A 27,932-nucleotide genomic window follows, 5' to 3' on the forward strand; every position below is an offset into this window, starting at 1 on the left:
GTTTTAGAGAGGTGTTCTGGGGAAACTGAAAGGTAGCCTCGTCAGGGGACAACTATTCAAACCCATATCCTCATTATTTTGATTCTCAATTGAGAATAATCATTTATAGATGACTATTATTCATTTCCCTTTTTAGGATGTACTTGCACGTACTGGTGGTTTATTACCCAAATGTCCTCACAGTGACTGAGGCTTATATAAGGCTCGGTGATTCGTGTATTTGTTTGTTCAGCCCATTTCTTTCTTGTGTTTATTCACAAGAAGAAAAACAATAAAGATAATCATTTATGTATGATTTATGGTGGGATTTTTCCTCCATGGTGTGTACTAGGATGTATTGTACTAAATGTACTGTGGTCGTATATTAACGGGTTATATTCCCCGTATGTGTACTATGCGTACAGGTTCATTGGAGGGAGGGTGTAATAGTTGTTTGTTTGGTTTAGCAACGAGACAATTCATCCCTTTTTGGAAGATGAGGGTGGTCCGCCCGAGGGCAGACCGGGTTGTAGGTTCGGGACAATAGATTGACTATTGTCGTTTAGGCAGCTTAGGGATTCTGTTTCGGTTCGCTGAGTGGTCGTGTGGCCGTTTTCGCTGTTGGTTACGGCGCTCGCGCCTTTCCCTGTCTGCATACACAGTGAAATACGCAAAAAGAACAAGAGTGCAATGAAGAAAACTAACAAAGACGGCATCCAATATGGCGGCGCGAAGAGAGTATGAGCGGAGTTGTGCCCCTTAGGGCTAAAGCTAGCCGATCCATTTGATAACGTCACGCCGAGTAAGAAGAATGAATTGGACCTATATTGCCCAGGTGATATCACAGTCTGATATAAGTATATTTTTTTCCAATGAGCTCCTGATACACATATAGCTGACTGAACCAATTCACACGACACAGTCTGCCAACGGGCCTTTCACTGAGTCGGGTTGCACAGTGAGCTTTGCCGTGTGCTTTACATCTCACAAAATAGGCATTCCTAAATGTTCCATTTTCGACAGATATCCGCATAGGTCAGTGGTATAGCGCTGCGCTGCAGTTCCTGAAGTCGCTGGTTCGAGCCCCGCCAATGCTATCATTGTTTCACACACACACACACACACCAGTTGTCCCAGGTTCGAGACGCACAATGAACTTCATTTTTTTTTTCGTATTCGTAAATGATTATGAAGTGCCAGTTGACTGGTTTTTATGTGTTCATTTTGAATCATATTCATAGCGTGTGTCAAAATTGTACCGAAAGATGCTTATGATAGATCAAACCATCTATTTTTTTAATTCTTCATACAATGATTGTTTTTAATCTGCACTTTAAATCGCTGTATCTAAAGTTGAAATTCATTGAAATAAAGAGAAATTATATGGCCGTTGTGTATTATTTGCATCTTTTTCAAAGCACAGGTTAGTGCACCATGAAAACAGTGTTCGCTCAAAACAGGGAACGCGCCTATTTCTAGAACAAATACGTACACTTCATGACAGAAAGTTATAAAGAGAGTTGCACACAATGATTCGTACCGTCGCAATAATATTATAACCTTCGTGGTTGAAAACGACATAAAACACCAAATAAAGAAAGAAATGATTCGTAATAAAAAAAGATAGTGCACCAAAATTCTTTTTAAAGTGTCTAGTATTTCAGTTTCGATTTATATTAATTATAATGTTGAACATCTCTGCAAGATTTTGAAATTTTGAATTCCTGCATGTCCCTTTGAATATTTCTGTAACTGAAAATGGAGAAGAAATTGCATTTTCCTGGCTTTTCCCTGATGACTAGAATGCTTTTAATCATCTAAGGCACACATTTCACAGTCAATGTATTTGCAAAAAAGACGGTTCAACTTAGATAGATTTCAAACTTACAGATACGATGTATCTCCTTCAGTCCACTGTAGCGTTTGATACATTTCAGCTAGACTAAGTTGCTTCATTTTACATGCAGATGAAATCTCCATTAGCTTCAGGAAATTTGAACAGAGTGTGTGCACAAGATCGCAAGGATGCTGGTGACAACCCCGGTGTCTATGACACCTTATACAAATGAAAACCATCAAGAGAACGGCCGCTTGTTTTCGTAATGTACTGTACGATTTACTTGCAAGACCTTGTAGGTCTCTTGGACCACCTACCCTGTTCTTCACACTATCTGATGATGACATGCCCTGAACTGCAAAAGATCGCCAACAATAAAAAAAATATGTTAACGCTTCATCATAAAGCTCGTTTTCTACAACAGTAATACAAGATCCGTTTAAGAGTGCAGCCAGGCTGTGTATCAAATCAAATAGTAGCAATTGTACTTAATTAATCTCAAATACGTACAGGTATTGAAGCTGCTGTGTATTAACATAAATACAAACGAAACACAAGAACATTAGTATTACATTAAAATATACCGTAAACTACATTGTATACGCCACCACCCCACCCCCCCCCCCCCCCTAATTTTGTTCAAAAGTTGGGGATGGGCGTTTAATAGGTACTAAACCGTTTGCATGAGCGTTCTCTTTACTATACAGAATAAGGATATTTTGGTCAGTGTTCAAATGATGCGTTACTGCACAAAACGTTCCTCTCTCTCTCTCACACACACACACACAAGCACACGCACACACACATAATCTGCAAGCAAACCACGAAGGAAATATTGTTGTTTTTTGGTATGTTAACTAGTTTACAACTTAAATAGTTAGTGATCTGTTGGACAGATTAATTCAGGTCTGCGGTGAACAAACCCATATCAACATTTTAACGTTAAGCAAATAAACGCATTGTCACAATTAGTTGTAGAATGATAAGTCACGTTTGTCTCGGAAACTAAAAGATTATTTGTTGTCAGTGTGTAACCCAATGAGGGGAAACTGTGTACGAAGGACAACGTCTTGCCTTCAAAGGCCGCGATAGAGGGTAAACAAACACAAGTCTGTTCATTCGTTATGTTCTAACTCCTCGAAGTCGACCTCTCAATTCACTTCCAAATCTCAAACCAACTTTTATGTTTACATTCTTCGGACAATGATTGTTTTTAATCTGCACTTTAAATCGCTGTATTTAAAGTTGAAACATCCACTGAAATAAAGAGAAATTATGGCCGTTGTGTAATATTTGCATTTTTGTTTTAAAGCACAGGTTAGTACAAGTGCACCATGAAAACAGTGTTCGCTCAAAACAAGAAAGTTGCACACATTGATTCGTAATAAAACTTTTTTTTTTAAATTGTGTGCGGCAAATTTCTTTTAAAGTGTCTAGTATTTCAGTTTCGATGTATTATGTTGAACATTTCTGCAAGATTTTGAACCAGACTATAGCTGTTCATCTGACTACATATGCCTCTCGTTAGTACCAACACAGCTCATGAACGTAACACAGCGACCAGATTGTTTGAATCCAAGCAAAAGACAAGATATTTACTCAAACATGGTACATGTTTGTAATGAAACAGAGTTTGATTATCAGCATATTCCATCAAAAATGTCTGTTTCTTCACAACCGACCAAATATAACAATCAGCTTAGTACTGGCAAGACTATTACTGCAGGCAGTGAACACAAAAGGATGAACAGAACATGAAAACAACGTACCAAATCTGTTCAATGTGTATCTGTTAATTGTGACCATGACAAGACACTGTTTGTCTTACATGTGCTTCTAATGTCAACAGTGATCATATTGATGTATGTATTGATGTATTTATTGATGTATTTTTTTGTATCTAATTAATCAATTACTTATTTATTTATTAATTAATTATTTATTTATTTATTCATATATACGTATTTATTTATCTATTCATTCTTATTTCTATCGGTTGATAAATTGATTGATTTATATATTATTCTTTTTAGTTTTGTTCATTCACTTATTGCTTTGTTGGGTGAACAATGGATGTATTAATTAATTAATGTATTCGTTCGTTCGTTCATTCATTCATTCATTCCTTCTTTATCCGTAGCGCGATACTGTGACCTACCCACTCTTAATCACGGAACACGGAATTGCTCCGGATCACGTGATAACATCTATGGATCCGTGTGCACTCACGCGTGCAGTGCAGGGTACCAGCTCGACGGTCCCGACACAGTCACCTGTAAAGACACGAAACAGTGGGACAAGAACCCGCCCTCGTGCGAACGTGAGTCTGATTCTAAACAGAAATGTTCCACTTTTGTTGTTGTTGTTGCTGTCCTAACACTTGTTCCTTGTGCTGGTGTGCTCTAACACTTTTGAATTTTAAACACATTTTTGTGACAAAATGTTGAACACTTTGTGACATACAATTTAGTACATATGTTATACTATCAAAAGAAGCACACGGTGTTCACTAGTGTTTAAAGGCACAGTAAGCCTCCCGTAAACCATCACAGATACTGTCAGGCTTTTACACACAGTACAAACACCCTTCCATTTGAACACTCACCGAACGGGAACATCCTAGGTGCCCTACGTAAAAAGCGAGCAATTTTCAAAGAATTAATTTTTCGGATTGAGACCATCTCAATCGGACCCATCAAAAATGAGTTACTTCCCTTCAACTGACGATAGCCGTGGAGCGATGATTATCAGAATGAATCGGACCGTGGTGCCTTTTTGGCGCTAGACCTAACTTTTAAAATCTAAATAATAAATTGACAGCTTGTTACACAAACATTCTTAAATCATAAAAGAATTCTTTTTTCATCAAGACAAGCAGGGTCACGCAAGGTCGTGGTTTTCGTAGCAGACGACGGTTTATAGGCCGTCAAAAGCCATCGCTAGAGTTCTTATGAACCACATTCGTTTGTTTCGTGAAAAGTCAGAGGTACATAATAACGTGCTATTGCAGATGAACTCACAGCGAACCGCATTCAAATTACAAACTGACGACTGCATTGTGAAAAAGGGAAACTGGATCACACGGGTTCACGATGGCTCAGGGGTAAGATAAACCACGCAAAAATAAATTCTTTGAAAATTGTTTATCCTTGGCGGATGATGACTTTATTCAGTTATTCTTGATTTCAATTTTACTGCAGTAAAACTGTTTTACTGCAGAAAAAAACCGTTGCTCTCGCGAAAGATGACATTATGCAGAAATGCTGCAGAAAAGACAGTTTTTCTCCAGCATTTCTGTTTTTCTGCAGAATAACTGAATAATGTCATAATCCGCCAAGAGCCAGTACAAAATGCTGCAGAAAAAATAAAAACAGGTTTTCTGCAGTAAAACAACAGCACCGTTTTACTGCAGCATTCTTGATTTCAATTTTACTGCAGTAAAATGTTTTGCTGCAGAAAAAAACGCTGCTTCGGCGAAAGATGACATTATCCAGAAATGCTGCAGAAAAGACAGTTTTTCTCCAGCATTTTGGTTTTTCTGCAGAATAACTGAATAATGTCATAATCCGCTAAGGATAGATGTTCCCGTTTGGTGAGCGTTCAAATGGAAGGGTGTTTGTACTGTGTGTAAAAGCCTGACAGTATCTGTGATGGTTTCCGGGAGGCTTACTGTGCCTTTAATTAACGACACATAAACACTGATCAAAACACAAGACGCTAAGAGAAAAAAACGTGTTGATGTTCGGTATTGCATTCAAATCACAGATGACGCGACAGTAGCGTTATGTGGCATGTAGGCATATCGATTCTAAGGTGTGCAAAGTAATACGTTATCCAAGTCTGTTCCCCATTGAAAACGAAAGAATGCAACTCAAACAAACACGGGTCGATATATATATAGAAGTTTCGAGGAAGCGAAACGAAAACGAATGACGAGTGCACAGTGATTCATATGACAAGAATGTACTGTGTCAGCACTGAATCTGTCGCACAGTCGCAAATGTTTGTAGTGTTGCTATGTATTTATAGCTCGCACTGCAGGTTTGGATGAGAGAGGTGTACGAGAAATGCGTGGAGCTACGCAACATGACACAACACGAGACGCAACACGGAAGATGACTAGACTGTGTTCCAACCTATTCATCAAGCAAAGTGACGCGGCGCAGAGAAGGCCATTTTGTCGACGGTATACTGGCACAGTAGACCTACCACAGCGTAAGTCTTGTACTTTTGTTGTTTACTTTAAATTAGCATGTGTATGACCATCTGAATGCATCTTTGTCTGTCGGTCTTGTCTTTATGTTTGTTCCTTTAGTCTTCACATTACCCTCTATCTTGATTTACGTGGGGTTTCCTGTCGAGGAAGGCTTGATCATTCAATTGTCTCTCGCTCACTCTCTTAGTCCCTCTTTCTGTCTTTCTTTTTTTCTCTCTCTCTCTCTCTCTCTCTCTCTCTCTCTCTCTCTCTCTCTCTCTCTCCCACACACTATCTCTTTCTCTGCCTCTCTCTGTGTCTCTCTCTGTGTGTCTCTCTCTCTGTGCGCGCGTGTGTGTGTGTGAGTGTGTGTCTACGTGTGTGTGTCTATGTGTGTGTGGGAGAGAGAGAAAGTGAGTAAGAGAGAGAGAGAGAGAGAGAGAGAGAGAGAGAGAGAGAGAGAGAGAGAGAGAGAGAGAGTGAGTTTGAGAAGATAATTCTTTATTAACTAGGGTAATCTAGGATAAGTGCACATGTGTGTTTTTACATTACGCCCCAGCAGAAGTGAATGAAATACTACACGTTCACATCACTGTTCATTGGGTATTGATAGGGCGCAAATCCTAAAATAGTTCTAAGTGCCTTACAATCTTAAATATAATCATCTTAATAACAGCAGCAAAACCCAACGTAAGCGCCTCAAATCAATCTTAAATATAATAATCTTAATAACAGCAACAATACACATTTAAAAACAAATAAACTTTGAATAAATGCAACATAGTCACGTACACAATACAAATGACTATCATTATTAACAACAATCTCAGATGTTCGCTCTCACCCTTTAAATAATAAACCGTCCATAGATCGTCGTCCTCCCGAACAAAATCCTTTGTATGTCATCGAGAATCGAGGATTTTGGGTAGGGAAATCCTTAGATGCAATGGCGTCAGCGCCTTTCGGCGATTGGTCAATACATTTCGTAGCCAGACAACAACATAATGTCGGCCACGCTTGAAATTATCGCTACTTGATATTGCTTTCCAAACTTATACGAGGTGAACGGGAGCATAGGGTCAACTATTAACTTAACTTGCCTCGAACAGAGAGATAAAGAGAACAGTACACATACGAACAGAGAGACTCGGAAACTCGAGTCGAGTCGATACTGATCGCCACGCTCGAGAACTCAAGTGTAATATGTATAAGTTACAGCTCCGTCCATCCATGGTATCGCGTGATATTTTTTGTCGAGACTGGGTCAATGAATATCATGACGTCACTCGAGGCTCTGCCGAGAGTGACGTCATTATATTCTTTCACCCCGTCGAGACAAAAAATATCACGCGATACCATGGATGGACGGAGCTGTAAAGTATATATGGCATGACCAAAGTAAGGAGAATTTGTCATGGGATGTGGAAACAAAGCATGGGAAATTCACCATGGGCAGAATAATCAACGCAAGCCTAGAAGTTGTAGAACTATAATTATTTTGTTTCAGTCTTGGCAAGGCCAGTTTTGGCCGGAAAAGACATCATAAATTCATTCACCCTGCCGAGACAAAATACCAATTCCATGGATGAAAACGTATAATTATAATTATCTCGTGAAGCATCAAAGCTAAATTTTGTTTTGAAATGTTTTCACAACGTACAGATAATTTATAACGGCATAATCGTCATCACAAGACAGGAAAAACGCATACTTTGTTTGTCGTCTGCTACAAATCTAGTCTTGTTGGTTGACGGAGTGAATAGAAGCTTCAATCGTACCTTCATCAACCGGAATAAATGCTCAGTCCGCTGTCATTTCGCAACTGAACGTTGGTTTTTTTCTTTAACTTTTTGGTTAACATTGAAACGGCAACCCAAAAGAGTGTTTCAGCTGTTTCAAGATTTTAGTTTTCATGCCTATGTATTGCGTGTCTCGTTAACAGGGTGGTAGTATACGTTTGCCTCCAGTGCCAGCGGTCTCGAGTTCGAGTCCCGTAAATGGAAAGACTTTTGTAAAACATGTCATTCTAAATTGTTCAAATTTATTCTTCGTTTTTGAACTCTCTCTATTTTTTTGGTTTTTTTTGTTTGTTTGAATTTTGCCATGCACACCATTGTGGGGCTTTTAATCCATAAACATGTATCCCTCAGTACATACAACTTTCCATTCATACATGAGCATTTACAGCAAAAATATGACATGAATTATAATCAATCATTTGGATAATAAAATGTCCTAAATTATGTGGGTTTATTTATTTTTATTTTTTAAATGTCCTGATATACAGTTCTTTTTTTCAATATAATATTCAAATCATATCTCTAGGGCGGGGATGTAGCTCAGTCGGTAGCGCGCTGGATTTGTATCCAGTTGGCCGCTGTCAGCGTGAGTTCGTCCCCATGTTCGGCGAGAGATTTATTTCTCAGAGTCAACTTTGTGTGCAGGCTCTCCTCGGTGTCCGAACACCCCCGTGTGTACAGGCAAGCACAAGACCAAGTGCGCACGAAAAAGATCCTGTAATCCATGTCAGAGTTCGGTGGGTTATAGAAACACGAACATACCCAGCATGCTTCCTCCGAAAGCGGCGTATGACTGCCTAAATGGCGGGATAAAAACGGTCATACACGTAAAAGCCGAGGGAGTTTCACCCCATGAACGAACAAACAAACAAATCCTATCTCTCACCATATTTATATTTACTTATACACATTTTGGCAATCAAAATTATATGATTCATTATTTTGTTTTGTACAGTTCTTTTCCTGGGTTCATAACCAAACAAAACATCGCGTTCTGAGAGGTGCACATTCACTCCTGTATTCCTTAAAATACAATTACTTACATTATTAAAAAAAACTCGTCAATTGTTCACATTGTCAAACAAAGTGTTCCACGTAATCCACGTGTTTACAAAATGTACACAGTTTTGTTTCTTTAATTTTCATTTTGTTTAATAATATATTTGTTGGATAAATATTATGTAATATTTTCCAATGTAACAATCTCAACCTTTTCTTCTTGTGTACATTCCCTTGCTAACAACCAAAAACTGTGATCTAATTTAACCTGATATTTGTGTAACCAAAATCTAACAGCGCAAGGCTCGTTCGCTTTAGACTGTACTAGTAATAGCATGCGACATTTTTTTGCACAGGAGTTGATAAGAACAGGGTGCCGCGTGTCTCGGTTTCTTAGCATTAGGGGAGAGTTACTGATATCGAACCACTTAAGGACAAACAGCTCTATAACGCAACCATTTTATGCTAGGCACTTCCAATTGTCCATAAACACTCATCTCCTGTGCCTTCAACGTTCCGTATATTGTTTTCAATGAAAAAAACGCAAACTTGGTTTCAGTACGGATTTAAAAAAATCATCCAAATGGTACGAATTACAAGACCAGTTCTGTAATGCGTACCTGTCAGTCACTTATAACGTACTAGGGGTACGATATTAGTGACCTTGTGGTACTATATCAATAACTCTTGAAGCAGCGCTGAAGCCCATTCCGTTTGCAATGGCTGCTAGACATTTTTTCATGTCCTCTGATGTCCAGTTCGAGGGGGAAAGCATTTTTCTGAAACAACTTCAGGCTTCAGACTTCTTAATAAGTACTCCTAAATGGATCATTTGGCAATTAATAGGAGGTTGTGTCATCCTGCATATCGTACCAGAAGTCATTGTTATCGTACCACCGGTACTATATCAAGACTCTGGCTGGTACGATATGCGTGACTTCGGTAGGCTGGACAATAAGTAGATCTAGCCTTCTACATGTAAAGCAAAGGCCAATGTTTTTATCCAAATGCAGCCTACACTCAACAAGGTATTAATGTATAGTCAAGTTAATTTGCTCAGTGGTGTAGTCTTTGCATAGTCACACAAATTTGTCACTACGAAAATAACATCAAAATGCGAAAAAAGTGAATTTTTCGTTCTTGCTGGTGGTTTTCTCGCTAGCTGCCATGTTGACACCGGAAGAATGCTTCTTTCCTACGGGGTTCTCCCCACACTTCAGCAGGGGCTTCAGGCATTCGTCATTTCGCGGGAATGGGGGTGGTACGATATGGATAACAGGTACGCAATCAGTAACTCTCCCCTATATAACCACGTCATGTCCCAAATAGACATTAGTTCTGGGGACAGAAATATTAAGTTAGCATTGCGTGTCTCGGTCTATATAGCTATTCTGATGAACACGTGGGGGAATTCGGGGACTGTGATTGGATGGTCTCTCACGATTATCAAAGCATAATGCTGCGGAAGTCGGCCATTTTTCTCAATATCCAAAAGCAGATTGTCGATAACAAAGACGCATGGTTCCAGTTTACCCATCTGTACCACGGCGATGTTTCTATCGACAACAGCATACACTGACAACTTAAAAAGCTGTTTCAACAACTGTGTTGTGTAATCGAATGCACTTGGAGTCAGTTTTTGTTCCAAAGTCAGAAAGCGTGTAGCGGTGTGCATGTCTGCGCGAACATGATGCGCGTAAGAAGTTTGTCTGCTATCAAAACCTGAGATCAACGCATCGACGCAAAAACTGTCATTTTGTAAGTTTGGAACAACAAATCAAGGTCATAACAGCTATATAATCGCTATTGTGTTTTCAGCGTAGCAATAGGGTCCGATATTTAGACTCGAACAAGTATAATGCGACTCGTCTTCGACTCGTCGGCATTATACTTGTCTCGTCTAAATATCGGACCCTATTGCTGCGCTGAAAACACAATAGCTGTTACTATTCTGCTGCTCTCGTGCTCGCTGTCTGGCTGTGTCTTCGCGAAGCGCTGGCGCGCGCAGTGCATTTTCATTGCGCCGTACTCAAAAACTCTACAGGTGCTGTTTCCAGTCTGTGTGCACAGTTCAAGAAACCATATCTCCGTTTACCCAAATATATTTTACCATATTCAAATCTGCTTCGACCCACTTTCTAAAATATAAAGTTTTCTTTAAAAAAACAACCCATTTATGTTATTCCACAAACACTGATCACCACAATTATCTTCTCTCTCAACAAATAATGCTTTATTTTGAATCCATTTCACGAGGACTTCTTTCCAGAATTTGAATCGAATAAGTTCAATCCCTTGAATCTGTTTTAGCGGCGCTGTAGCTTTAAAGCAGCATAAGTTTCTTCCCAATGTCTGATAAAGTTCTAAGGGAATCGTCTGCCACGGTTCGTGCTTTCGTTGTTGAAGTTTTGTGGCCCATGTGAGTAAAAATGACGTCTGCATATCGTGGACGTTCATCATATGATGCCACCTTCCTCCACTACATTACACAATACATTACGTTTAATTTGTTCAAAGGCTTTTGTATTTGAGTACTTTCTTTTCCAAAGAAATCTGAACAAGATAGTATTCAGCTTATCAAGGATTTTGATAGGAATAGAAAGCGCTTGCATCACGTACACAAATTGCGAAATTAAAAAGGATTTAATAATGCATAGTTTGCCGCTGATACTCAAATTTCTTCTGGACCATCTGCAGATAATTTGTTCAATTTGTTCAAGTCTGTTAGACCAGTTTTCTGTGATTTCAGAGGCCGGAATATCATTTTTAAAGATAATTCCCATAATTTTAACCTGGACATTCCATATTTAATATCGCACTGTTTTTCTTGACTATACTTGAGCGATCCAAGCCACATTGCTTCTGTTTTATTCTTATTTATCTTTAAATTTGATATCATGGAAAAATCTTCAATTACATTCACAACCGTTTCAAGGTCGTTCTTATCTTTGAGAAAAACGGTGATATCATCAGAGTACATAGCAAGTTTCAAGATATGCGGCGTGTGCTGTTCTGACCAAATATCTGGTAATGCAAATCCTTTGATATTGGGGTTACTGCGAATTTTAATTGCTAAAAATTCCAAGGCAAGTACGAAGGCCAAAGGTGAGAGGGGACACCCCTGCCGAATTCCGGAATTCACACTGATTTCTTCCGAGATCCAGCCCATGTAATTTATGCAACTAGTGGTGTTTGTCATTATTACGTCGATCCATTTCACAAAATTATCGCCATATTCATTTTTTTTAAAGACCAGATTACATAATCTTTAGAAATAGAGTCGTAGGCTCGGGCATAGGCCAGAGCGAGCAAAATACCTGGTTGATTCCTTTCATCAGCGTAATTAATTACATCATCTGTTAATCTGATCAAATTACTTGCGTTCCTTCCTTTAATAAATCCGGTCTGATCTTCTGATACAAGGCCAGCAATAACACCGGACAAGCGTTGCGACAGACATTTTGCCAATATTTTGTAATCTGTATTTGTTATGGCAAATCCTTACCTTTATGAATCAAAGGGATAACTGCTTTTTTTTGAGTGTCTGACATTTCACCGACTCTAAATGCACTCTGAAGAGATTTCACTACCATTCTAAAACGGTGAGATCGGTTTCCAAATCAGATTTTTGTTCTCCAGTTACCTGGGGAATGTTTAAACAACCAACTTTACTTTCAGCATCCTCTTCAACAAAGCTCCCCGTTTTATCAAAAACGTCATTATAAAATCTCACTTGCTCCTGTAAAATGTCTTTCTGTGATGTAATTTGAGAGCCGTTGTCATCAATTAATCTGTCCATGAATTGGCCTTCACTTTTTTTCTCCATATTTAGGACATATTTAGTGTTCTTTTCACCTTCTTCGATATATTTTTCACGTGATCGAATTTGCGCACTCTTTGCCTTATGAATATCATGTATTTCCAACTTCGCTTTTATTTTTTCCCGTTCAACCAGAAATGCGGACTCTCCGGGTTGCACGGACATTTAGATTTCGCACCCACCGACAAAACTCGCTTTTCGTGTTTTTTTTAGATAAAGAGAGTATTATCTGACAGCATTTGAAGTGTCATTCTTTAGAATAAATCACGCTGATATTGTTGAATTACATTTGTACTTTGTCTTGTTAATTTTTAGCGTGATAAACAAAAAGGGTCCCTGCCTGAACGTTATAACATTTAGAGGGTCACCTAGAATCCGTCCTGATTGGTCAAAAAGCCATATGGGGCACTGAATTGGTAATAATACGGGATATTCCCGAGAAAAGGTAAAAGGACATAGGTATCACCGCGTGACGACTGAAAGTAATGATAGTAGAGCACTTCTAGTATGATGGACTTTTGTCCCGAGCCAAAGAGAGGGTCTATCGAGCACACACACACACACACACACACACACACACACACACACACACACACACTCTCTCTCTCTCTCTCTTGTATGCTTGATGTTTCTATGATTCTAGTCGGGCGCACGCGTGAATATGTGTTTGTGTGAATGTAAAGGGCACATTGTAAGATTAAGCCTATGGCCTAAAATGTCTACCCTTTATGTGAATAAAATGTTCTAAGTCTAAGTCTAAGTCTAAGTCTCTTACTCTCTATCTCTCTTCTTCTCTTCACCCCTTCCCCCACCCCGGATACTCTCTCTCTCTCTTTCTCTTTCTCTTTCTCTTTCTCTCTCTCTCTCTCTCTCTCTCTCTCTCTCTCTCTCTCCCTCACTCTCTCTCTCTTAAGATTGACCTGCAAACAGAGCGTATGTATGGTTCCTGTTTGCTTACTTCTCTGTTTGTCTTCTAAAAACCCACCGTTCTTCTTTCACAAGTTAACATTGCTTACCGTTTAATTCAACAGACGTTCAACAAAGCAAGTGCCCGAAAAGTCAACATGATGAGTACTAAACATCATCACACACGAGCAAGGCGAGGAAGCGGGAGGCAAATCTACGAAGAGAGCTTGTATTAAAGACCGACAGTGTGTTCCGGCAACAGATAATAACAAAAGAAAGGACAGTTGTAGGTCTATCATGGAGGCTCACAAGACGCTGTCGTCAGATGATAAGTTGTCATTAGAGGCTGATAAATCTCGACCGCCAGATTCTTCGTCTAAACCATCACGTACATTTGCTCCTGTCTTGCTTGGTTCTAACCCAGAACAAGTCTTACTGAAACCCGAATCAGTCTCATTTGAACGTGAACAAGCCTCGCTTTGTCCTGAATCCGGCTTACTTCAACCCGAAACACCTCCACCCGCACAAGTCTCTTCTAAACCGGAACCGGAATCAGTCTCAGTTAAACCGGAATCAGTCTCAGTTAAACCGGAATCAGTCTCAGTTAAACCGGAATCAGTCTCAGTTAAACATGAACGGCTTCCACTTTCACCTGACCATAATCAACCATCATCGGATAAATCGCAAGCCTCAGCTACAGAAGAAGTTTTGAGTTCTTCCTCGTCTGCTGAAGTGACAAAATCTTCCGACAAAAGGCCAAGTTCTTCACGCAGTTATCAGCGTCAGACACAAGAAAACAGAGCATCTGCACAATACCGCCATTCCGCCAAGAGTCCGTTTGAAAGACACGGAAAGCCACGACCACTGGATGACAGAAAAAGCCCAGGGAGCCCAGAATTATCATGCAAGGAAGAAACAGATACTTCAAAGAAAAAACAAACAAAAAAACTACAGAAAAATAAAACGGACACACGGAAAACAAGAGACGTAGACATGCCATGTCGTGATTCAGGTTCAGGTGCAACGAATGCTTCTCCTTCACAAGAAAAATACAGGATACGTTCAAGCGACAAATCTGAATTGAGAGATAAAGACAACGCTCACCTAACGTCCTATGACACAGGATCAAAAAGAGCAGACGCACCTCTTCAAGGAAAACAAACAAACCCCAGAAAAGACCGATGTGATGCTAGAGAAAAAACCAGCAAGAAGCAATCGTCATCTGAGTCAGGCCCAAAGGCACCAACTGTTTCGCAAGAAAGCCACAGAAAACCAAGAAACAACAAGTCCGAAGTGAGTAGGAGGAATAACGAACGACCAAAGTCCAATGCATCCGGTCCAGAAGCAGCAAATGCTTCCTCGCAACAAAGTCCTTTGGATCACAAGTCTGATAGAAAGGACGAGGGCGACACGCGGCAACATTCCTCTAAATCAGGTCCCAGAGAAACAAATACTTCACCACCACAAAGAGTAGGAAAAGTCACGACTTCTTCTGGTGTAAAGCACACGAAAGACACGGACACCTTGTGCCAAGGGTCAACAAGGGAGGCCACCAGTGCCCCGTGTGGAAAGGAAAGAGGACACCACAACAGTAAAAGGAAAATAACAAACGGCGACAAAACCAAAGGATCATCTGCAGATTCAAGCACACCAAGAAGACATCAGCTGAATATCAATAGGCGCCAACTTAACGACGACTACGAAGCAAGCAACGACGGTGACTCCAAATCACCACACGCCGATCAGAGACGGCAAAGAAATAAGAAGGCAAACTCCACAAGGAAGGACAGCTCCACAGGTGAGACAGTTTTGCATGAGGCTGATGAGTCAATTTTGGCGAAGAGAAAAACAGAAAACAAACACACAAGGCGAGAGTCTGCAGATATGAAAGCTTGTCAACAGAAGCTTGATAAAAGGCCTTCTCTACGACTCTCTCCAGAGAAAGAAGAAAACAGAAATGCCCGAACGCTTGACACAAATGCTGCCGAGGCCAAACCAACTAAGGGTAAGACTAGTGGAGAAAGAGTAGGGTCACGTTCACAGAGGCCACAAGCTCGAAACACCATTAGTGAAGAAAACATCAGGTCACATTCACATAAGTCAGAAGGCCAGAAAACGAAGCTTTACATCAGAGTCCGACAACAGTTTGAAGATGCAGAGTCGTTTACAACATACCTCAAAAGCAAAAGCAATGTAGAAGGCCTCGAATTTCAACCTTCTGAAAACAGTGTCTCTGAGATCGATGGTTTCACATACTACACGCTAATGTGTCCCAGCAAATCCAAAGCGACAAATCTACGGCAACATTTGAATAATAATAAATCATCACCGCAAATCCACTGTCGCCTCTACGAGTTTCCTATCATGAAGCGAAGTGAAGATGAGAGAGAGCAGAGGGTCATGATCATCCACAAACCCATCTTTCACTTTGACCAAACGTCAGACAAGCTTATACAAATCCACGCACAAAAGTTGAGAGAAGTCCAGAAAAAGTTGAAACAGGCTATACCTCATCGAAAAAACTTCGACACTTTTGAGAAAATTAATGCCGAGATAAAAGTCTTAGAGCAGAAAGAAATTGAACTTTCCAAACAAAAAGAAGAGTTCACGATAGTCAGAGACCAGCTGAAAGCCCAGCTAAGTTCGTCAGAGAAAAAAGACGACTTTAACAAGCAGCTACGGGTCTTGAAAGACCGGTATTATCGGGAATGCTACCGGTTTGACATGGGCCTCCCCATGTACGCCAGACGTCGTGAGATCGTAGAGTTGGTGCAGAACAACCAGGTGTCGGTGATTCTCGGGGAGACTGGTTCTGGCAAGAGCACGCAGCTGGTTCAGTACCTTCAAGAGGCGTGGGAGGACGCTCCTGGCGTCATCGTTTGCACACAGCCGCGGAGGGTGGCTGCGCTGACGTTGGCGTCTCACGTTGCCGGCGAGATGCAGACCAAGGTGGGACAGAAAGTGGGGTACCAGGTCGGAAGCAAGCAAAACAAGTCAAAGGACACCAGAATCATGTACACGACTGACCACTCGCTACTCAATGAATGCCTTGCGGACCCTGATCTAAAGGCTTACTCCTGTGTCGTTGTTGACGAAGCTCACGAGCGGAGCCTGCACACCGACCTGCTTCTCAGCATGATCAAAAGATGCCTGCTTCGCAGAACAGACCTTCGCGTCATCATCACGTCTGCGACCATCGAGCCCACGGTCTTCCAGACGTTCTTCGGCGGATGTCCTGTGCTGCGAGCGACTGGCAGAACCTTCCCTGTTGACGTCGTCTGGCGAGGTGAGGACGAGCAGGACGACTACCTCGAAAAAGCCATGAGTACCGTCATTGACATCCACACTAGGGAACCACCCGGGGACATTCTCGTGTTCGTGACTTCGCCTGCTGAAACCGAGAAATGCTGCCAGGCTTTGAAGCAACGAATGAACGTGAAAGGCGATTTCATCTGCCTGCAGCTTCACGGCAAGCAACAAGCGCAAGAGCAGCAAAAAGTTTTCTGGCCAGCACCGAAGGGCAAACGCAAAGTGGTGTTTGCAACGAACTGTGCTGAAACCTCTATCACCATCGATGGAATCCGCTATGTAGTGGACACAGGGAGGGCCAAAGAGATGCGCTACGATCCTCGTCGGAACCTGAACTCCCTGTGCGTCACTGTCATCAGCAAAAGCTCAGCGGACCAACGCAAGGGGAGGGCAGGGAGGACGGCGCCTGGCAAGTGCTACAGGCTGTACTCAGAAGAGACCTACAACGAAATGGAGTCCGTCACCTTGCCGGAGATTCTCCGAATCCATCTTGGCCACGCCCTGTTGAAACTAGCGGAGTTAGGTGTGGACAAGGAAACGTACGAGTTCGTACAGTCTCCCAGCCAGGACACAATCGACAGCGCCATGAAAATGCTGCACGTGCTTGGGGCCCTGAACGGCGGCAAGATCACAGAGAAAGGCCGCTGGATCGCCAGCCTTCCTTTCGACCCTCGCCTTGGCCTGCTGACCTACTTGGGCAGAGAGCAGGGCATCCTTTACGACTCTGTCGTGCTGGCAGCAGTCATGAGCGCAGAGGGTGGAGTTTTCTACAGAGGCACCACCGAGGAGGACCAGCGGATCCACGACATCACCAAAACCATGTTCAGCATAGACAAAGGGGACAGCCTGACCTGCCTGTCTGTGTACAAGGCGTGGTCGCAGGTTCCGGACAAGGGGAAGAATCAGTGGTGTGTGGGGAACGGTTTGAACGCCAAAGTCCTGCGGGGCGTCAGGGAGACGGTCAGCGAAGTCTGTAAGGCACTGGGTGTGAAGGCCATGACTTTCTCACCCCAAGACAAGACAGGGCAGTTGAGGAAGATGATCTTCCGCTGCTACTCGAGTAGCCTTTGTTACTACCTGGGACGTCAGAACGCCGGGTACTTTGCAGCGCTTGCCTCTCGCAGAGTACACATCCACCCGTCCTCCTGTATCTGCGCACTGGCCTCTGTTCCTGAATGGGTGGTGTACGATCAGCTGATACAGACGTCACGAGACTTCATCACCGGCGTCACGCCAGTTGACGAATCGTGGCTCCAAGAATTGGCCACGCAGGATATCGGGTTCAACCCTGACGAAGTCCGACAGAAGACAGTAGAGAAAGTGTACAGTCGGCAAGTAGGGAGCAAAGCTTTTTTTGCCGTGGTGGGTCCATGCTTCAGCAGACTGAGAGAGCTAGAGGCAAGTTTCCCTGCAGCTTCCTCATCTGTTGTAGTCATCGAAGCAGCGAGGGATGACGGCGAAATCAGCGTGTACTGCACTGGAGACGCATCTGCAACAGAGACACTTACCGCTGTGCTGGAGTCGTCTATCAACACTGCCGTGGAGGAGGCAGAGATGGAGGATCGGGAGGAAGTAGTGGCGGGCAGCCCAAAGCAAGGAATCCGGGCTGTGCTTGGCCAAGGGGGCCAAGTCCAGGAGATTCTTTTGTGTGACCAGAGCAGAAAACTCTTCATCAAGAAACCGCACTTGGAGAAAGACAATGCAAAGAATGCCACTGATGAGATTACAGCCGAAGAGGCTGGCACTGAAGAGACGCCCAGTGGGGAGATGATCAGAGACAATGCAGAGAATGCCTCTGATGAGATTGCGGCCAAAGAAGCTACCGCTGAAGAGGCGGCCAATGAGAAGGCAGCCATTGGGGAGATGATCAGAGAGAAGTTTTCCGAATTCGGTGAGATCAAGTACTGCAAGCAGTTTGACCATGGAAAGAACTGGGGGTTTCTGATTTTCAAGCGATCGGAAGACGCCGAACGTGCTGAACGCTGCACAAAGTTTGAGGAAGGATTTACTGGTCAGGTGAGAAGACTTTCATGTAATTGCTTGGGCTTGATAAGTTGCTGGACTCTTCTTTGCGCAGCGATAAATTGTTGGACTTTTTGTTCTGGTAGATTTACTTATATTTCTTTAAAATTGCTCAAAAAGGAGACGAATGCACGTAATAAAAACAATCACTTGTCAGTTGACAACAAAATGCAGTTCTACCTTAAATGTAAAGGAGCTATATATACGTTTTGTAAATTATGCATGTTCAAAGTGTAAAAACTGTCACTTAAAGATGTAGCCAAATTTCTACTAAAGACAGAACAAAAGAAAGAAAGAAAGAAAGCTAAGAAAGAAAGAAAGAAAACCAACAAATTAAAAAAGGAATGCGAGAAATGAGTATTAACAATTTCTGAAAACCTGCATTTGTTTTAGAACAGATATGTCGTTTGTCCTATTCAGGTTGAGCATAGACGCCAAAACAAGGATGAAACTAGTTTTCGCCTGCATCTGTCCTGGTGCAGAAGACCCTGTCTAGGCTTTGCCAGGGTGGTGGTAACAAGGCGGTTCTTTGCGCGCTGTCTCCAGCTGAGACACTTCCATGTGGACGCCCATGAAGTGACTATCAAACCCAACCATAGAGGTAGAGAGACCCTTCGTCTTGAAGGCATCACAAACACAATGACAGAGGACCTTGTCCAGCGCTCACTGCTCTATGCCTTGGGCGCAGAGGAAGGGGCGGGGGATATCGTGCTGGATGTCTACATAGCTCGCAGGAATACCTTTACTACAAGGCCAAGCGATGAAGACAAAATAAAGCAACAAATTCGAGACCTCTTCCGCATCACGGAAACGTATGTCCACGTCCACCGGTTGGAGGACAATGATGACGTAACATCCAGAGTGACGGTAAAATTCCGCGACCCCGCAGAGGGCTCCGCTGCGTTTGAGAAGCTGAGAAGCATAGGTTCTGACCTCTACCTGGACGGCCAACTCGTAGAGATGAGACCCTTGGCCACGATAGAAGTAGAACTGAAAGCACAGACGCTGGAACTTTGTCGCGCTGACCTGGAAGAAGCCCGCGAAATCCTAGCCAATCAAGACGTGCATGTTCAGCTTCGAGAAGAAGACGCAGGCATAGAAGAAAACAGTATCGGGAGCAGAACTCTGCTCATCAAAACGGACAGGATGGAAGCAGCCGTGGAAGCCAGAAGCTTCCTTGACCTTGCCATGCGAGGAGAGGTGGTGGATTGCTCTGGGGTGCAGATGCTTTTCACGGCTGAAGGAGCTCAGCTTTTACAGAACATGGAACGTGACACTGGCTCTAAAGTCACGAAAAATGTTTGGTCACGCACCATCACGATCCATGGGCTAGGAAGATCACGCTTAGAGGTAGGTTATGAGCGCCAGATGGGTTTTTTTTCGGAATGTTGTTGTGTTCAACCTCTCTTGATAGTAAGGAATGAAAAGAGTATGTAATGGGGTTTGTTTTGTCTTTGCCTGTTTGTCCGCCAGAATGTCTGTCTGTTTCGTCACCCGGCCTTGTTTAATTGCTTCTTGCCTGTTCTTTAAAAATGGGCATAAACCAATATGCCATAGTCTGCCAAGCCCTCTGTATTTGCAACTTTCTCTTTCTCCAAGCCAGTCTCGTGTGTGTGTGTAGTGTGTGTGTGTGTGTGTGTGTGTGTGTGTGTGTGTGTGTGTGTGTGTGTGTGTGTGTGTGTGTGTGTGTGTGTGTGTGTGAGAGAGAGAGTGTCCGTGTGTGCGCGCACCAGTGTTTATGTGTATGTATGCCAACCAACCAATCAAGCAAGCAACCTACCAAACGTTGCAGATGCGCCACAGACTGGAACAGCTAACTCGACAGCTTCAAGACATAGAAGAAGACATCCACACCCTGAAGGGTGAAGACAAACCCCCAGGTCTGATGAAAGCTGTCGTCATGGAATTCAGCGAAGATCTGAGCAGGCTCAGATCTGCCACCGGCATTCAGGCAGCCGTACTTGACTTCCGAAGACACAGACTAAGAGTATCAGGAAGCAGAGACAGCCTCGTCAAAGTGGCAGCTGAATTGGAGAAGGTTTGTGAAGAAAAGGGTACCTTTTTTGAGCTGGAGAGCCTTTTAAAAGACAGAATAGCTTCACTCAAGAATGGGGAGCCTCAATAACACAAACTTTTTATGTATTTAAACCTGAAAAAGGTTTTGTTTTGACAACAGATTGGTCTGTGTGAGAGTTTTCAGCGCTAAACTCTTGTCGAAGATTACTGTTGTACACGGATAAACGTCTGCATTTTTGTCAGAAAGATAACTGAAGTCACTCACAGTTTATTATGAATCGATTTAAACTGTTGATCCCTTTTTTCAGTCATGTGCCGTCAGACGACTGGTCGAAAACGAGTGCATGCTTTTGTGAGTTAAATAGTTAGTGAGACAATTCTAACTAAAAAGAGTCTATACATAAATGACATTGTAATTTTGACCGCCGGCTCAGTCTCAGAGAATAATCTATATCTATATATATATACGACTTGTGTCTGTCTGTCTGTCTGTGTGTGTGTGTGTGTGTGTGTGTGTGTGTGTGTGTGTGTGTGTGTGTGTGTGTGTGTGTGTGTGTGTGTGTGTGCGATGCACGGCCAAAGTTCTCGATGGATCTGCTTCAAATTTGGTGGGCATATTCAGGTACACCCGGGACAGGACACAACCTGGTCGATATTTCAACACGTGCTCTCAGCGCGCAGCGCTGAACCGATTTTGGTTCCACCTCAGCTACCCGGGCCCCCATACCGACACACCAAAGCCGCTAGACCACATCACAACGCCAAAGTTCTCGGTGGATCTTTTTCAAATTTGGACACCGTATTCAGCTACACCCCGGACACAATATCATCGATGAGATATTTCAACACGTGCTCTCAGCGCGCAGCGCTGAACCGATTTTGGTTTTTCTGTTCATTTCACCATTCCCAGTAACTCTTCCTTATCTTCTCCAGTGTTTTGCGTTTATCTCCCTTCCTTCGTGTGGCTTCAATCCATATCCCCGTTTCTACGTTACTATTTTTAGAATGTCACTGCGCTGTCCAGAACGCTTCCCTTGCACCCGTAAGTTGTTCTTACTGTCAAAGTGAAAAGGTCGAATCAATTTATAGCCACGCGAAAAATACACTGTCACCTATCTCTATCTTGGGGCGGGGATATAGCTCAGTTGGTAGCGCGCTGGATTTGTATTCAGTTGGCCGCTGTCAGCGAGAGTTCGATCCCAGGTTCGGCGGAAATTTATTTCAGAGTCAACTTTGTGTGCAGACTCTCTTCGGTGTCCGAACTCCCCCCCGTGTACACTACATTGGGTGTGCACGTTAAAGATCCCACGATTGACAAAAGGGTCTTTCCTGGCAAAATTGCTTAGGCACAGTTAATAATTGTCTACCTATACCCGTGTGACTTGGAATAAAAGGCCGTGAAAGGTAAATATGCGCCGAAATGGCTGCAATTACTGGCCGTATAAAATTTCATCTCACACGGCATCACTGCAGAGCGCCTAGAACTGTACCCACGGAATATGCGCGATATAAGCCTCATTGATTGATTGATTGATTGATATATTTATAGATATAGATATACATGTATATACACGGCTTCTCTGTGTGTGTGTGTGTGTGTTTGTGTGTGTGTGTAAGCAACACCTGTGGATTATAGAGTTCTGTTTGTGATGGGGTCTAGCGGCTTTTGTCTGTCTGAATGTTCTGGCATTTGAGAAGCCACAACAGATAATATAGGGCTAAGAAATAAGCTCTAAAATTCTCAATCCCGTTTGACAGGACTTCGCCTTCAAAGGTGATGGTGGTGAACCGCCACGCTGTCTGTCTCTGTCTCGCGATTCACCCCGTTTATCTCCCTTCCTTCGTGTGGCTTCAATCCATATTCCCGTTTCTACGTTACTATTTTTAGAATGTCACTGCGCTGTCCAGAACGCTTCCCTTGCACCCGTAAGTTGTTCTTACTGTCAAAGTGAAAAGGTCGAATCATGCACGCGAAAAATACACTGTCACCTATCTCTATATATTTATAGATATACATATATATATATATACGGCTTCTCTGTGTGTGTGTGTGTTTGTGTGTGTGTGTAAGCAACACCTGTGGATTATAGAGTTCTGTTTGTGATGGGGTCTAGCGGCTTTTGTCTGTCTGTATGTTCTGGCATTTGAGAAGCCACAACAGATAATATAGGGCTAAGAAATAAGCTCTAAAATTCTCAATCCCGTTTGACAGGACTTCGCCTTCAAAGGTGATTGTGGTGAACCGCCACGCTGTCTGTCTCTGTCTCGCGATTCACCCCGGCGAAGCCGGGTATTCCTCTAGTATCTATATATATATATATACGACTTGTGTCTGTGTGTGTGTGTGTGTGTTCGCGATGCACGGCCAAAGTTCTCGATGGATCTGCTTCAAATTTGGTGGCCATATTCAGGTAGACCCCGGACACAACCTGGTCGATGAGAATTTTTAACACGTGCTCTCAGCGCGCAGCGCTGAACCGATTTTGGTTTTTCTGTTCATCTTCCCAGATCCATTCCCAGTAACTCTTCCTTATCTTCTCCAGTGTTTTGCGTTTATCTCCCTTCCTTCGTGTGGCGTCAATCCATATTCCCGTTACTATTTTTAGAAGGTCACTGTCCACAACTCTTCCTTATCTTCTCCAGTGTTTTGCGCGTTTATCTCCCTTCCTTCGTGCGCCGGCGAAACCGGCGTACACCCGGCTCCCCGGCACAGCCGGGTATTCGGCTCTACTTCTTCCCGGCGAAGCCGGCTACCCGGCGAAGCGGGTATTCATCTAGTCATGAATGTATTGGTCTGTGTAAAATGTCATATTTTGCCAATCAAACATACACACAGCGAATAAGATTTGTAGAACATTGTGAATCTAAACACAGATATTTGGTCAGTATGACAGGTACTCTTGACTTGCAGCACCTACACAATGACGGCTAAAGGATTACTTCCACATGGCACAAACAAATATATGTGAGGTTAACCTCAAATCAACTGATCCCATGTTAACGACATACATACCGCAGCTTGATGAACTTTGAGATTGAATGAAGCAGGGACGTTAATATTTTCTCAAACCCAAAACCAAATAGACTGCCTACGTTCCAAAACGATCATTGTCTCAGTCTCGTTTGTGTCTTCCGAACGAGCTTCTGGACAATTTGTCAGATAAGTTTATTTTCTGTAATACAAATGTTCGTCTGTCCACTCAAAAGAGTCGAAGATCATGCAGTGTCTGTATAATAATAATGATAATAATACTAATGAACACTTATGAATCGCTCCTTCTCACCAGAGCTCATGGCGATGTACAATTGCAAAGCAACATCAGTATACACACACACACACACACACACACACACACACACACACACACACACACACACCCATACACGCACACACACACACACACACACACACACACACACACACACACACACACACACGATTGAAATCGTATCCTATCGTATTGTATTGTCAAAAGGTAACGTTTTTATACCTATCTTGTTAATATTTTCAGATAAAAGAAGCATTGTGGTCCAAGTCCAACGCGCAAAGACCTGGAGGAGAGACAGCAAAGCCAAGAGAGATGTGCTCGGTGTGCACGTGCCTCATAGAAGTGGGTCAGTTGTACAGACTGGAGCTGTGTGCACACCCCTTCTGCAAGGACTGCCTCAAACAGCAGGTAAATAGCAAAATCCAAAATCAAAAAACAAAAAAGGTATGTTGTTGGAACGTTTAAGTATGGAGAAAAAAACCGTTACGTTCACATGACGTGCGTGACATAAGGTGCACGTAACGTTTTGTTTTGTCCATAATTAAACGATCCAACAACATACCTTCCTTTTTACATTTAGTCAAGATTTGACTAAATGTTTTAACATAGAGGGGGAATCGAGACGAGGGTCGTGGTGTATGTGTGTGTGTGTGTGTGTGTCTGTGTGTGTGTCTGTGCGTGTGTGTGTGTAGAGCGATTCAGACCAAACTACTGGACCGATCTTTATGAAATTTTACATGAGAGTTCCTGGGAATGATATCCCCGGACTTTTTTTTCTTTTTTTCGATAAATGTTTTTGATGACGTCATATCCTGCTTTTTGTAAAGTTGAGGCGGCACTGTCACATCCTCATTTTTCAATCAAATTGATTGAAATTTTGGCCAAGCAATCTTCGACGAAGGCCGGACCTCGGTATTGCATTTCAGCTTGGTGGCTTAAAAATTAATTAATGACTTTGGTCATTAAAAATCTGAAAATTGTAAAAAAAAAAAATTTTATAAAACGATCCAAATTTACGTTCATCTTATTCTTCATCATTTCCTGATTCCAAAAACATATAAATATGTTATATTTGGATTAAAAACAAGCTCTGAAAATTAAAAATATAAAAATTATTATCAAAATTAAATTTTCGAAATCAATTTAAAAACACTTTCATCTTATTCCTTGTCGGTTCCTGATTCCAAAAACATATAGATATGATATGTTTGGATTAAAAACACGCTCAGAAAGTTAAAACGAAGAGAGGTACAGAAAAGCGTGCTATGCAGCACAGCGCAACTACTACCCCGCTTTTCTTGTCAATTTCACTGCCTTTGCCACGAGCGTTTCACTGCCTATGCCACGAGCGGTGGACTGACGATGCTACGAGTATACGCTCTTTCTGTAAAAATGCAGTGCGTTCAGTTTCATTCTGTGAGTTCGACAGCTTGACTAAATGTTGTAATTTCGCCTTACGCGACTTGTTGTTTCTTTAGTTGGCTTTACAAGAGACACTGCAACTCGGGCATTGTAGGTCAAAGTTCCAGTGACTGTTTCGCCTTCTCTATAACTAAACGTTCCATAAAATTACCTTTCCTTGATTCTTCATTCTGGAAATCCTTACAGGTTTACTACGCCGTCAGAGACAAAGCTGTACCAATCGTCTGTTGCCACGAGGACTGCGAGCGCCCTCTGGCTTTGCGTGACGTCAGGAACATGGTTCGCAGTCAGGCACATCTGAACATGGCGGCCCTCGTTCAAGCTGCTGTCACGGCGTTCCTTTCTCGCAACCCGAATTTCAAACACTGCCCGACCCCTGACTGTCCGGCTGTGTACAAAGCCACTGAGAGGTAGGTCATTTTCCAGAGCTGTGTAAAATTTTGTGACATGCATTTTCAGTCCTTTAAATGATTACAACGTATATTAATTGGCAACTAGAATGTATTCTCTTTACTTTTTTCAGTAACACCTCAGTAAGATAATGATACGGACATGCAAACAAAAAACATAGTATATATTTGTGTCTTTTTTGTTTGTTTTATAATTGTTTTATAACTTTTGGTTTCCATGTTACGAAGCTGACGTACTTGAAAACCCGTGTAATTTACAGAACGTAGAGTGTTTATTAATGAAATCAATTTGTGTGGTTAAAATCTCTCAGTTAAGTAAAAAAATTTCAACTTCGCAACATGGTTTTCACTGGTACATAGCTCTGGAGAATAAAGAATTACCCAGGTACGTACTTTTTTTGACCTTTTGGTTTTGCCTTAACTGGACAACAAGCATTAGACACCGCTGTGTACACAGTCACTTAGAGTCATTCCTCGCGTAATTGGTACTCGATAGAATGTTTGCATTTATAAACCGTGTAAAATATCACCATTCTTTCCAATCAAGTTCCTTTATGACTCCTCACAAAGGTGGCACTAGCCAGAGAGCTTGCATTGAAACAGTCTAACACATCACCGCTCTTTCCAATCATGAGCCTTTATGACTCCTCACAAAGGTGGCACTAGCCAGAGAGCTTGCATTGAAACAGTCTAACACATCACCGCTCTTTCCAATCATGAGCCTTTATGACTCCTCACAAAGGTGGCACTAGCCAGAGAGCTTGCATTGAAACAGTCTAACACATCACCGCTCTTTCCAATCATGAGCCTTTATGACTCCTCACATAGGTGGCACTAGCCAGAGAGCTTGCATTGAAACAGTCTAACACATCACCGCTCTTTCCAATCATGAGCCTTTATGACTCTTCACGGAAGTGGTAGTATCTAGAAAGCTTGCATTGAAACAGTCTAAAACATCACACCTCTTTCCAATTAGGAGCCTTTATGACACTTCTTTCCTTACCATCCCGAAGAAGGCAAATACATGCCGAAATATTGATTTAAACTTACCTAACCTGGTTACTGTTGTGTGTTTTAAATGAAGTGGTAGTATCTAGAAAGCTTGCATTGAAACAGTCCAAAACATAACCTTTCTTTCCAATCAGGAGCCTTTATGACACCTCATGGAGGTACGGGCGAGCCTTGAGAACATCAGCACTCGGCGGTTTCGAGGATGCAAGCGTCTTCGTGTGTCCAGCGTGTTGTACAAGTACGTGCACTGCGTGTCATAAGTCTGCACACAGCGGTCGGGCCTGCTTGCCTGCAGGAAGTCAAGATGACATCGCTTCTGAACCAGAGCTCAAAGACTGGGTGTCTCGGGACCAAGACAACAGAAAGCAGTGTCCCCGCTGTCGGCATATGATTGAGAAGATAGCTGGTTGCAACAAGATGGTTTGCATGTCATGCAAAGCAATCTTCTGCTGGGTTTGCCTGAAAACATTCTCCACAGGATCAGACTGTGAAGATCATTTAATAGAAGTACACGGAGGAATTTTTCCTCGAAATTATGGCCGTCGTCCGAGGTACTTTTAAGGCATTGTTGAATGCGTTTTCTCAGTGGAGAAATTGTGCTGTTTGTCGATTCAAATGCGTTTCCAAGCATTTTTAATAAGATATGATGTTTACCTAGAACTGTAAATCTTAAGAATATTGAATATTTAAATTCCCCCTTTTTGTGTTTTTCTCTCTTCCGATTTCTTTGAATGTTTTAGTGTTTTGTTATGTTTAAAATGTTCTGATGTAATGAATGTTAAATGTTATTTACATTATTTTCAGTTGGTAAAATCTATTCGTTTTATTCATTTTCCTGGAAACAAATTAGTGTATCATCTATTTGTCTCGACTGTTGTTGATATCTGCCAGGTCTAATACGAATTTGATATTATTTTTTTTATAATTATTTGTTTTAT

General features: G+C 42.2%; 1 protein-coding gene across 2 annotated transcripts; it reads left to right on the top strand.

Moving 5' to 3' along the window:
• Positions 1 to 5,896: 5,896 nt before the first annotated feature.
• Positions 5,897 to 27,932, top strand: LOC138971555 (uncharacterized). 2 transcript variants are annotated; one of them, XM_070344307.1, is made up of 7 exons: positions 5,897 to 6,031; positions 13,661 to 18,860; positions 19,287 to 20,216; positions 20,659 to 20,904; positions 24,395 to 24,559; positions 25,760 to 25,983; positions 27,129 to 27,932. In XM_070344307.1, the coding sequence occupies exons 2-7, from the start codon at positions 13,833 to 13,835 to the stop codon at positions 27,553 to 27,555; spliced, it is 7,020 nt and encodes a 2,339-aa protein (XP_070200408.1). In that variant the 5' UTR covers positions 5,897 to 6,031; positions 13,661 to 13,832; the 3' UTR covers positions 27,556 to 27,932. The 2 variants fall into 2 exon arrangements, with proteins under 2 accessions (XP_070200408.1, XP_070200409.1); XM_070344308.1 differs by lacking the exon at positions 5,897 to 6,031 and adding an exon at positions 7,950 to 8,547.

The sequence above is a fragment of the Littorina saxatilis genome, linkage group LG7 (genome assembly GCF_037325665.1).
Source record: "Littorina saxatilis isolate snail1 linkage group LG7, US_GU_Lsax_2.0, whole genome shotgun sequence".
Classification (NCBI taxonomy): Eukaryota; Metazoa; Mollusca; class Gastropoda; order Littorinimorpha; family Littorinidae; genus Littorina; species Littorina saxatilis.